The sequence below is a fragment of the Microtus oregoni genome, unplaced genomic scaffold, assembly GCF_018167655.1.
Source record: "Microtus oregoni isolate MIOR12 unplaced genomic scaffold, Mior012 000017F_ref0000208, whole genome shotgun sequence".
In the NCBI taxonomy this organism is placed as follows: domain Eukaryota; kingdom Metazoa; phylum Chordata; class Mammalia; order Rodentia; family Cricetidae; genus Microtus; species Microtus oregoni.
In genome coordinates this window covers 27,810,994-27,823,355 of record NW_024543076.1, presented here as the reverse complement: position 1 = coordinate 27,823,355, position 12,362 = coordinate 27,810,994, and the positions used below count along the sequence as shown (strand labels likewise).

At 43.5% G+C, this 12,362-nt stretch overlaps 1 protein-coding gene across 3 annotated transcripts in view; it reads left to right on the top strand.

The window, feature by feature from the left end:
* Positions 1-767: 767 nt before the first annotated feature.
* Positions 768-12,362, top strand: part of Ppp1r42 (protein phosphatase 1 regulatory subunit 42) — a 37,942-nt gene continuing 26,347 nt past the window's right edge. For all 3 annotated transcript variants that reach the window (XM_041667819.1, XM_041667821.1, XM_041667820.1), the window contains exons 1-5: positions 768-874; positions 7,581-7,793; positions 9,580-9,746; positions 11,716-11,854; positions 12,130-12,246. In XM_041667819.1, coding sequence (XP_041523753.1) covers positions 7,665-7,793; positions 9,580-9,746; positions 11,716-11,854; positions 12,130-12,246 — 552 coding nt within the window. In that variant the 5' untranslated portion in view covers positions 768-874; positions 7,581-7,664. The remainder of the gene's footprint in view (positions 875-7,580; positions 7,794-9,579; positions 9,747-11,715; positions 11,855-12,129; positions 12,247-12,362) is intronic.

Here is a 12,362-nt window from a genome sequence, read left to right as displayed (position 1 = left end):
AGAAAACATGTGCGAGTTCCACCCCAAAGGCTGGAAAATGGATTGTTTTATTTTGCCGAGACAAGGTCTCTATGTAGCCATGTCTAGCTAGGAGGAACTCTCCACGTACACCAAGCTGGCCTGGAATTCAGAGATACATTTGCCTCTGCCTCTCAAGTGCTAGGATTAAAGGCATACACTACAAGCCAACCCAAGGGAATTTGTTTGTTTTTGTTTTTGTTGTTTGTTTGTTTGTTTATTTTTGAACTTCCAGAGACCGCCAGCCTCTGGCTCCGGAGTGTTGGAGTTAAAGGCGAGCGCCACCACGCCACCACCACCTGGCCTGAGACAGGTTTCTTTGTGTATCTCTGGATGTTCTGGAGCTAGCTCCGTAGACTCAGGCTGGGCTCGAACTCACAAACAAAGCGTACCCGAGAATCCTGACCTGAGGACCGCAAGCGCAAGCCGTGAGGAGAGTCACGATAAATGACCTTGAGTATTACCCTAAATTTAGGTTTTATCCTAGAAAGGTGGAGTACTGGCTTCAGGCAATTTCTTTTTTGGGTTTGTTCTGGGGCAGGTGTGGTTACTGGGCACTGAAATAATCAGAGATGATGGAGATGCAATCTTGTTCCGTTCAAACTAACTGGCCTTGTCTTGGGATCACTGGTGCACAATAATATCAGCTCTTCTGTCCCGTGTCACAAAGAGCCAGACCTGTGCTGGCCACCGGGCAGGCGCTGCACGCTTCCGGACGTCGCGAGACTTCCTCTGCAAGAGGGGCGTTTCGGAGAATCAGGTCGCCTGGCAACCGTCCGCTGGCCTTGCCGGAGACTGGCACAAGGACACTGACCAAACCAGTTACAGACCGGACTGGACCCTGGACCCGGGAGCGGTGAGACGTCCAGGGAAACCCTAGCCAGGGGCGTTTCTGAATGCAGACTTCAATAGTGATTAAAACGCCGGTTCCTGAGGCCTGTTCCTAAACACCCAGAACCCCAGACTCAGTCTGGAAGACTAGTTTGGACCAGCAGGCAAGGCTGGTGGAGTTCTAGAGGCCCCAGGCAGGGTGGAGAGGAGGCGAGGGATCATGATTCAGGCTTTGGAAACTTTTGAGGGCTGAAGCCCACCATTTAGAACTTCTGAAAGCCACTGAGCACAGCGACTCCCTAAAAGGGAATGTAGGTAGAAACCAACTCCAAAACTGTCCGTTTTACCAGGCCTACAGGAGCCTGGGGGATGAAAGCCAGCTAAGGAGCCATCAAGATGGGATCCCAGAGCGCCCTGAAGCAGCTCTAAGCAATTCCCTATGGCAGTTAGCTAGTGAGGGTATTATGGGAAACGATGTGTTTTCAGAGAAAATCAAGGACACCCCACAAGTGTTGACGTTATTGTTTTTATTATTATGTTCTAAGATGTAAACAAATTCAACCACTGATGTAGTTTAAGCCCCTGGAACTTATTATTTCTCTAAAATAATGAAACTACAAATATCAGTAAAGTTGGAGTTGGTGCTGTCTTAATAAAAGGAATAGTGATGCTTTTGACGAAACAGTTTTCATGAACTGCTACCATGTGTGCAGCTTATGATTTGTATTTTATGTTGTGGGCTGATGTGAGTCTCTCCCTTTCCATATTTGAGCCCCTGGAATGTTTTCCTATAGCTTTTTTATTACATTCATTGGCCTCCTCCTGATTTAAAAATATTTTAAATATTTGAGTCTTCTTTTCCAAACAGTCTTCTGTAGCCCAGGCTATCCTAACACTCACTCAGCCAGAACTGCCCTTGAATTTCCTTCTTCTACCTTCTAAATTCCGGGATTGAGCGTGTGCCACTCACAAAAAAGCTCTGCCGCCGCTTTTCAAATCTGTTTAATTTTCAGAAGCAGCAACTTTTAGACAGAATTCTCTTGTGGCTAAAGAATTAAGAATATGCCGTTCTGGAATAGGCTGCTCTGGCACACTGACTTGAAATCAGGGCAGGTACAGGATTAGTGACTGCCTGCCCGCCCGCCCCCTCCTCGCCCCGCCCGCCCGCCCGCCCGCCTGTCTGCCCCGCCCCTCGCCCCTCCCTCCTGCATTTCCACTGTCCACCTAGCTTCCTGCCTGCCTACCTGCTTGCTTCCCATGTGAAAAGCCCCTTTCCCATTCAAAAAGGAAAAGAATCATTTTATCATCAAGGATAGGGCAATCTATAAAAAGAAAACAACCACCCCAGCATTTTATCATCAAGGATAGGGCAATCTATAAAAAGAAAACAACCACCCCAGCATTTTTGTACCAACCCTTATCCTCACTTTTAATCAACTCCTTTAGCCCAAATCCTGTTCCCCTCACCGTTTCACAACCTGCTAGTTATTTTCCAGCCCAGCATGCCAGTGCCTTGAGCCTCCCTTAGGAAGACTCAGGGCTCATTAAAAATCCAGGGCAGTTCCTAACACAATCCTGAAAGGGTCTTTTTATGAAACATGCGAATGTCAAATATTTATATAAAAGAGTCAAAAAAAAAAATAAAAGAGTCAATAACCAAGAATAGCCAAAGTGAAGAGATGTTATTGGTCTGAACTTAGAAAACAGTGTTGCCATGCCAACAGAGGCATAAATGAAGGGAAGAGAAAATACTTTTGAATCGTGTATTGGGTAGCTAGTTCCCACTAGGAAAAATATACATTCAAGTCTCTCTCACCTCGTATGTGCAGAGCAATTCCAGATAAAAGAACAGAATTTGTCTAGCAGAATGTGAACAAGTTTAAAAGAAAATATTAGATTGTTGTTTTAAATTTGGGGTAAGGAAGGAATTGCTTCCCTACCTTTTTGGCTTATAAGCCAAAAAGAAAATAATACCTTTGACTGTTTTCAGAAAAAAAAAAAAAGCTATGCAAGGTGGTGGCACACACCTTTAATCCCAGCACTCAGAAGGCAGAGGCGGATGGGTCTCTGTGAGTTCGAGGCCAGCCTGGTCTACAGAGAGTTCCAGGACACCCAGGGCTACAGAGAACCCCTGCTGTGAGAGCAAGCCTGCATGGTTCTGACATAGGCCCTCTGCAGTAATTGTTATGGTTGTATTCCTTGGTCTTGTGGAACTCCCAACAGTGGGAGTAGGGCCTATATCTGACTCTTTTGCCTTCTTTTGGGATCCTTTCTCTACCATGAGGGTCACCTCATCCAGCCTTAGCAAAAGAGGTGGTGCCTAGTCTTCCTGGAATTTTTAGGAATTTTTTAAAAAATATATACAGCATTCTATATGCCTGCAGTCCGGAAGAGGGCACCAGATCTCATTTTTGATAGCTGTGAGCCACCACGTGTTTGCTGGGAATTGAACTCAGGACCTTTGGAGTAGCAGCCAGTGCTCTTAACCGCTGAGCCATCCCTTCAGCCCATCTTACTGGAAATTGATAGGCCATGTTTGGTTGATGTCTCGAGGAGGCTTGCCCCATTCTGAAGAAAAATGGAGGAATGGGTGGGGGAGGGGGAGGAGAGGAAGGAGGGGAAACTAGGGTCAGAATGTAATGTATGAGAGAATAAATTGTTTTAAAAAGCTGTGCATTTTTAGGAGACTGTTAAAAACAAGTGATACAAGGAAGCAAAGTTAGCCCAGGGTCTGGGGAAAGATATGGCAAATTCCATCAGTGACAGAAGAGTCATTATCCAATAGGAATGTGCATGCATTCTAAAGCGTAGCTATCAAATCACAACCCTGTTGCTCAATACTGTAGCTATGAAAAGTGTTGCATTTGTTTATGCTGCAGGATACTACTTTAGCTGTGTGAAGGTGTGTTGCATGTGTTTATGCTGCAGGATACTACTTTAGCTGTGTGAAGGTGTGTTGCATGTGTTTATGCTGCAGGATACTACTTTAGCTGTGTGAAGGTGTGTTGCATGTGTTTATGCTGCAGGATACTACTTTAGCTGTGTGAAGGTGTGTTGCATGTGTTTATGCTGCAGGATACTACTTTAGCTGTGTGAAGGTGTGTTGCATGTGTTTATGCTGCAGGATACTACTTTAGCTGTGTGAAGGTGTGTTGCATGTGTTTATGCTGCAGGATACTACTTTAGCTGTGTGAAGGTGTGTTGCATGTGTTTATGCTGCAGGATACTACTTTAGCTGTGTGAAGGTGTGTTGCATGTGTTTATGCTGCAGGATACTACTTTAGCTGTGTGAAGGTGTGTTGCATGTGTTTGTGCTGCATTTGTGTAGCGATGTAGGTTGTGTGTTTGATTATGGAAAGATGTGCTGTATCTGTTTCACCTTGCCTGCCTAAAGTGCCCAATTGGTCTAATGAAAAGCTGAACAACCAATGGCTAGACATGAGAAAAGATGCACAGGATTGGCAGGTTGGAAAATAAATAGGTGGAGAAATCTAGTCTTGGGAGAGAAAGAAGAATGAGAGGAAGGAGGAGGAGGAGAAGAGAATGAGGAAGAAAGGGAGGGGCAAGAAGTCATGCAGTCTCCAGACAGACAGACAGACACAGGAAGCAGTGAAAGTAAGATATGCAGAAAAACGAAAAGCCCTGAGACGAAAGGTCGATAAAGAGAAACGGGTTAATTTAAGTTAAAAAGAGCTAGCCTAAGCTAGGACAAACATTCATATAAATGTGAAGTCTGTCTCCATGTCATGATTTGGGTACACAACCCAGTAGGAAAAATGAGATATGGAAATACTAATTAGCAGAAGGAGGGTGTTGTGTCAAGAGTGTCCAGTTAAAATCCAAGTTAAAACAGTTTCTATCAGAGCTACAGCTGTACCTATGGGGACATTGCCACCAGCAGCCTATGTCAAAGCCCACTGAAGAACAGTTTGGAAGCATACAGTGACATTAAACCCCACAGTTCAGGCATAGTTGCTCCTAAATTAAACCTTGTGTTGAAGACAAAATAGACGAGAAACGTAAAAGCAGCACTGCAGAAGCAAAATACAGAAAAACCCAGAGTCGTGCTCGGGAAAAGCAAACTGCAGCAGCATAGTCTCTAGAGCTGTGTGGGGTAAACCAGATGGCTCTCCAGAACAAACGGGAAACAGGAGGAGGAGGAACACTGATGACACCCACGCACAATTGCGTGTGTGCTGGGGAACCTGTGCTTTTTAGGCGTGTGGACATTTGAAACTAAACCGATACATAAATAAATAGCAGTGTCCAAATTTGAAGAGAATGGAGGGGGAGAATAGTAGAAGTGTTTGTGGTTTGTTAGTTTATTTCAGTACTGGGATGAATCCAGGACCTTGTGAATGTTAGACACCACTGAGCTACAACACACACACATAGATACACACACATACATGCACAAACACCTGCATTTGTTTTCTTTCTGTTTTTTTTTTTGTTGTTGTTGTTTTGTTTTGTGTTTTGAAGCAGGGTCTCATATATTCCAGACTAGCTAAAATTCCTATGTAGCTGCAGCTGCCTTGAACCCCTGATTTCTCCTGCATCCACCTCACAAATACTATGTTTATGAGCTGTCATGTTAAACTTAAATTTATTTTTAATGTTTTATATTTTAAGCTTATGTATGGGTCCTGTGGGTCTTATATAAAATAATATTCTATTTGAAAGTATGTCCCCACTTCTTCACCTGTTTGGTCTCAAACACAAGAACTCAAGCAATGCTCCTGCCTCAGCCTCCTCGGCTGCTAGAATACAGGTACTATCACCAGTGAAAGTCACTAATTTCATAAAACTTTTTAGTATTGTATATTCTACATAATAGTGTTTCATTATATTTTCATAAATGCACATAAAGTAGTTTGATCATATGCCCTTCCACCTTACCAGCTCTTATCTCCCCCATCCACATCGCCCCTTTCCTTTCCCAACTAGTCCCTCTTCTGCTTTCTTGCCCTTGTTTGTCTGTTCTCTATGTGTTTCATTCCAGTTGATTACAGGGATGTAAGTGAGGGGTTATTTACAAGAGCGTGGGCACCTTAGCAGGGCCTACACCACTGAAAAACAAAAGTCTCTCCCTCCTCCGGACACTAGAGCCGCCTGTGGATCCTCAAGGAGAGGTGGAGCCTCGTGAGCCCCGCCCTCCAGCAGCTGTTCACTGCCCGTGCATCCTCAAGGGAGGTGGAGCCTGGTGAGACACCCAGGCACCTGGTCATGTATGTGTGCGTGTACACACTCGCGTGCCCGCCCGCAGGCCATGCGCTCGCACACACACCACACAGGTTTGGCTTTTTTTAAAAAAAATTTATAATGTATTTTTGTTGTGCAAGGGATCAATAGGTCCTCGTGAATGCACCTTGCCTTAAACTTATTATACAAAATACTTGAAGATTGTTTTGCCAGCGAGCAGTGAGGCTAATATTTGAACTCAGCAATCTACATTGGAAAACGCTGCTTTTTGTTGCCATTTTTCTGGCATGACATACAATACCTAGGCCTGGCCCATGGCGAGTGTTCTGTATCATTCTGTGTGTAACTTGGGGTATGCGCAGCATTGGTTCTGGTTTGGAGATGCTGCGTCAGTTCCTATGAGGGGTGAGATACTGGCTCGAGCCTCAGCTGGCACTTTGAAAAGCCTGGACTAGCTCTCTGGGGCTTAATTTCTCCATCCATGAAATAAGGCATTGGGAAGTTTTCCTGGAGGTCCTTTCTTAATCAGAGAGGATAAATAAACTTTTGAAAGATGCCTCAGGGCACGGGATGTAGCTCGATGTTAAAGTGATTGCCTAGCATGCAGTGCCCCCCAGGATTCTATCCCAGCGCTAGGAAAAAGTGGAGTGGGAGGAGGAAAGGAGGTGCACGTAACAGTTCATTCATTACTGCCCCGGGGGAGGAAAGTATCTACAAATGGAAGGAAGGCACGGTGCTTTAAGCCTTTAATCCCAGAACTGGAGGCTAGGCAGAAAGATGCCAAATTGGAGACTAGCCTGGGCATGAGACCCTCTAAAAATACAGACGAGGAGGAGGCCAAGACTGCCACCACTTTGTGGATGGCAGCAAGTTCCAAGCCCGCCTGGGTTACATGACTAGGTCCTATTCCAGAAAGCAAACAATAAAGGCAGATAAGTATTGTGCTTTTTTTTTTTTAAAGGTTTTATTTATTATGTATACAACATTCTGCCTCCATGTATGCCCGCATGCCAGAAGAGGGCGCCAGATCTCATTACAGATGGTTGTGAGCCACCATGTGGTTGCTGGGAATTGAACTCAGGACCTCTGGAAGAGCAGCCAGTGCTCTTAACCACTGAGCCATCTCTCCAGCCCAAGTATTGTGCTTTTAACTCGTTTTCATGTTTTAAATGTTTTGTTGCTTCATCGGTTTTTGAGTTTTGCTTTGTTTTGTTTTGGTTTGTTTTGGTTTGGTTTTTCAAGATAGGGTTTCTCTGGGTAGCTTTGGAGCCTGTCCTGGAACTTGCTCTGTAGACCAAGCTAGCCTCGAACTCAACAGAAAACTGCTTGCCACTGCCTTCCAAGCATGTGCCACCACACCTGGCCTTGGCTTTAAGTGTTATAATGAAGGTTGTCTGGAAAGGTAGGAAATACTAGAAGCATAAATGCCAGCAGCCTAGCTTACCAGGTAGCTGTCCATGAGACAGAGCAACTCACCTCTCAGGGACATCGCTATATCACAGTACTCTCTTGTTCCCTTTCATTTTTAGAAAGTTGGAAGTAATACCTAAACCTGCTTCTGGACATGGTACTAAAACGGAGTTCTTACTGAGAGTTTCAGTTACACAGAAACCATGGTTCGACTGACTCTGGATTTAATTGCCAAAAGCAGCAATATTAAACCCCGAAAAGAAGAAACCAACGCACAATGCCTGAAGAAATTAACGCACATAAATTTTTCAGACAGAAATATAGATTCAATTGTAAGAACTTTAAATTATTTCATTTTTACACAATTAGAAATATAAACTTTATTGGTTTGAGGGCATACACAATACAATAATTCTATTTTGATTGAACTTGTTAACTATATTTTTACTGGGAAGCATATTATGTTTCTCTTTTGATTTCCTTCTTTGGGTACTTAGCATATTAAGTTTCTGTAAAAGATAGAGTTGTGTTTTACAAATATCTGCTAGACATATGTAGCTGTTTCCCTGGGATACACTTGTATTTGCACAACAAACAGGATTTAGAAAGCAATTACTTTTGGACCACGCCAGAACTTTGGAATACTTTTTAAACTTCAAAATGTTAAGAAATGAGCTAGGCACTTGCCTGTAACCCCAGCACTCAGAGATTGAGCTAGGAGGATTTTAAGTTCAAGACCAACCTGAGCTATCCAGTGAGACCTGTCTTGGGTTGGGGATTAAGGACACAAATCTTCAACACTGGGGACAGTATACCTCAGTGATAGTATACACTCAGCGTGTCCAAGGCCCTGTGTTCAATGTCCAGTCACCCCTTCTCCCCAATAAATGTTCAAAGGTGAAGTTTTTGCATATAATTTAATTATGTCAATATATGTCATTCTGGGCCAGTTGTATTAGACGAGGTTTCTCTGTGCAGCCCTGGCTGTCCTGGAACTCGCTCTGCAGACCAACCTGTCTCTGCTTCCCCAGTGCTGGGAGGAAAGGCGTGCGCCACCGCTCAGGTTGTTCTGTTCTTTTTAGTGGTTTGTATTAGTATGTGCATTGGTGCTTTGTCTGCATGTATGTCTATGTGAAGGTGTCGGGTCCCCTGGAACTGGAGTTACAGACAGCTGTGAGCTGCCATGTGGGTGCTGGGAATTGAACCCGGGTCCTCTGGAGGAGCAGCCAGTGACTGAGCTATCTCTCCAGTCCTCATTTTGCTTTTTTTTTTTTTTTGAGACATGGTCTCTCTATGTGGTCTTGGCTGTCCTGAAACTCACAGAAATCCTCATTTGTACACCAGGCTGTCCTTGAACTCACAAAAATCCACCTGCCTTTTTCTCCCCAGTGCTGGATTAAAGATGTTTGGAAACCATGTGACCCAGCTCTAGCTTCTCATGTAATCACAATAGTGGGTCAGAGTAAACCACTGTTCTCCTGTTCTGACTTCTACACAATAGTACAAAGAAATGAAAGCTTTTTTTACGGGACTCAGATTGATAGCATCATCATAGTTTGGTTTTTTTATCCTCCACATTTATTTGGGTCACGGTCTTTCTCTCTTGCCCTGGCCTGCTTGGTACTCACCATGTAGACCAGGTGGTCTTGAACTTACAGAGATCCACCCACTTCAGCCTCTTCAGTGCAGAATGCAAAGGTGTGTGTCGCCATACCTGGCTTTAATCCATTACTCTCAGCTATTGAATAATTTCCAGTTTTCAGTACTATAAGCTGTGACAGTTTATTTTGAATCCAACAGGAAGATTAATCTCTGCGTTATAATGTTTGGACAATAATTTGTTCATTGTTTCAGCTTTCAGGAAGGTCTCTAATTGCTTCCAATGAAAACTGTTTAAGAAATTATTAAGAAATGCGAATTTACTGGAAAAGTAACAGAATTCTAAAGCCCAAAATTACTTAGTGATTGTTACAGTCTTATTTGGAGTATGCTAAGTGCAGAGAAATGTAACTTTGTACGAGTCTTAGGGAGATTTGTAGAGTGTCAAAGTATTTCTTAAAACCCAGCATCTAAGCATTCAGAGGGAAAGAACTAGCACCTGTTTTGTTTTCTTCTCAGGACGACCTCTCTCTCTGCAAAAACCTGAGCGTTTTATACTTATATGATAACCGCATTAGTGCCATCACCAACCTGAACTATTCCACGAATCTGACCCACTTGTATCTGCAGAACAATTGCATTTCCTGCATCGAGAACCTCAGGTCCCTGAAGAGACTGGAGAAACTGTAAGTGCTTTTATTTGTGAATCCTCCTAACTGCTTTTCCCCTTTCTTTCTTGTGCAAGCATTTCCAGTGTTGCGTTAGGTCCCAAATCTAAACTGGGTGTAGGCTTAAATCTGTTTCTCAAAAGTTTCATGGAACAGATTTCACTTTTAATTTTATCCTATTGTATGTAATATATTCATATAAAATACAATAATCTGTAGCATGATTAACAAAAACCCAGAGACAGAAATTGGGGTTCAATCTGAAGGTCAGAAAAGCAAAACAGCCAGCCACTGGCTCTTACCTCTTTCTCAGCCTGAAATGGTGATCCTGCATCCAGAAATCTCAGAATGAGACTGTGTGTGAGAGCTGTCTCCTCCTGTTTGATATTCCTCTCTGGTGCTGGGATTAAAGGAATGCACTGCCTGGTTTCTATGGCAACTAGTGTGGCTACTGGGATTAAAGGTGTGTATTGCCACTGCCTAGGCTGTAAGACTGACCAGTGGGGCTGTTTTACTCTCTGATCTTCAGGCAAGCTTTATTTATTAAACTATAATAATATTATAGTTTAATAATAATATAACTGATGTTTTAATTAAACCTGATAAGATAGGCATAGTGGTTCATGCTTGTAATTCCAGCTCTCAGAAGCCTGGGGCAGAGGATTTCTAGAAATTCAAGACTAGCCTGGGCTATATAATGAAGTCCTGGCTCAAAAATCCAAACAGCTTGATACACCTTTCTTCCGGTGGGGAGAAAAAAATCATCTAATGGGCTTTTAGGGATAAGCATTCTCACATAAGTCCAGTCGGTCAACAGGGTTTCCATGGGGCACAGGTAAATTCTGTGCTCTTCTGAGTCCCCAAGGGGCTTTGATTTCAAAGGGTAAAGGTCATAAACTAATACAGATTTGATTGTTTGAAAGGTTGCTGATAATTATTACTAGGGAGGTCAGAGAGATTGCTCAGCACTCAATTGTACGCACTGCTCCCACAGAGATCCTGAGGTCAGTTCCTAGCACCCACGCCGCTGCTCACAACTGGATATAACTCCAGCTCCAGGGGATCTGGTGCCACCAGCTCACACACAGCACACATGCACATACACACATATACATAAATTGAAACTAAAATCTGTTTTTAAAGTATTATTGCTGGGCAATGAAGACCAACAGATCCAAGTTCCCCAGATTGAATAACTAGCACATTTTTCTAGAAGTGGCCTGTGGTCTTCAGGATGGGGACAGAATAGGGTGACGGGGAAACACTCACCAAAGGCAGACGACTAAGTTCCAGTCTCGATATCCAACAGATCATGGGAGTGAGGTCCAGAAACTGTTTATAAATCTATAGTCTGGGTTATAAAATGTGGGAAACAGTTCAGTACCCACTATTTCAACCATCCCACTTAAAACGTTGGAGATGTATATGATATACATGTATGAATATACTAATGAAACCCATTGGTTTGTCCAATTAATCAAAGCTATTGAAAAATGTAAAAACATAATGTATTTTAGACCAAATTAAGTGTAACAATATAATTTGTGATTCAGATGGAACGTTCATAGGTCTGATAGAAAGATAACACTCTGTGCGTATAATTTTTATTTCTGTGTGTGCACACATTTTTCGTGTGAATGCAGGTATGGGAACGGCGAGGTCAGAGAACAACCTCTGGGGTTGGTCCTCATCTCCCACCCTGTTTGAGGCAGGGTCTCCTTGTGTTTCAGGCTACCTGACCCATGAGTGTCAGGGGATTCTTTCTGTCTCCATCTCCCATCTCACCCAAGGAGCTCTGGGGTTACAGATGCTCCTAACAAGACCACATTATGTGGGTTCTGGGGATTCAAACTAAGGTCCTCATACCTATGAAGTGAGTGGTTTACGCAGCGGCCATGTCCCCTGCCCTCCTTGTTATATTTTTATCATTCTTAACATCCACAGCATTCCCAGAAAATCTATTTGAAGCCCTGTCTGTGTTTTGCAGGTACCTGGGAGGCAATTACATTGCAGTCGTAGAAGGTTTAGAAGGACTGGAAGAACTGAGAGAGCTGCATGTTGAAAGCCAGAGGCTTCCACTGGGAGAAAAGCTTCTGTTTGACCCCAGGACTCTCCGTTCTCTGGCAGTAAGGCCATAAGAAAGTTTGGGCAGAATGCAGTGGAGGAGGAGCATGGGGCTCATGGAGGAACCAGAGGCAACAGTCGGCTATAGCACACGCTAGAGCTCTGAAAGTTCTATATAAAAAACCCCACAAAACACTGGAACAGAATCTTCATGGCTTTTGTTTCTTGCCTGCAAAGCAACCTGAACTAGTGCCCTTGAGGCTCCTAAAGCACTGACCCTTCCGCTCCCTGTATATAGTGTTTAGATGACTTACTTATGTTTGTTCATTTTTTCCAGAAATCCCTCTCTATTTTGAATATCAGCAACAATAATATTGATGACATAAAAGACTTAGAGTTGCTGGAGAATCTGAACCACCTGATCGCCGTTGACAACCAGCTGGTGCATGTGAAGGTAATGTGAGCAAAGCCAGCCTTGAGGATTTACTCGGGACTGTGGGTTAGAACACACTTAGAGTTCTAAAAACGCCACTTGTTAAAATGCTATCCTATGGTTATTCTAAATCTGTC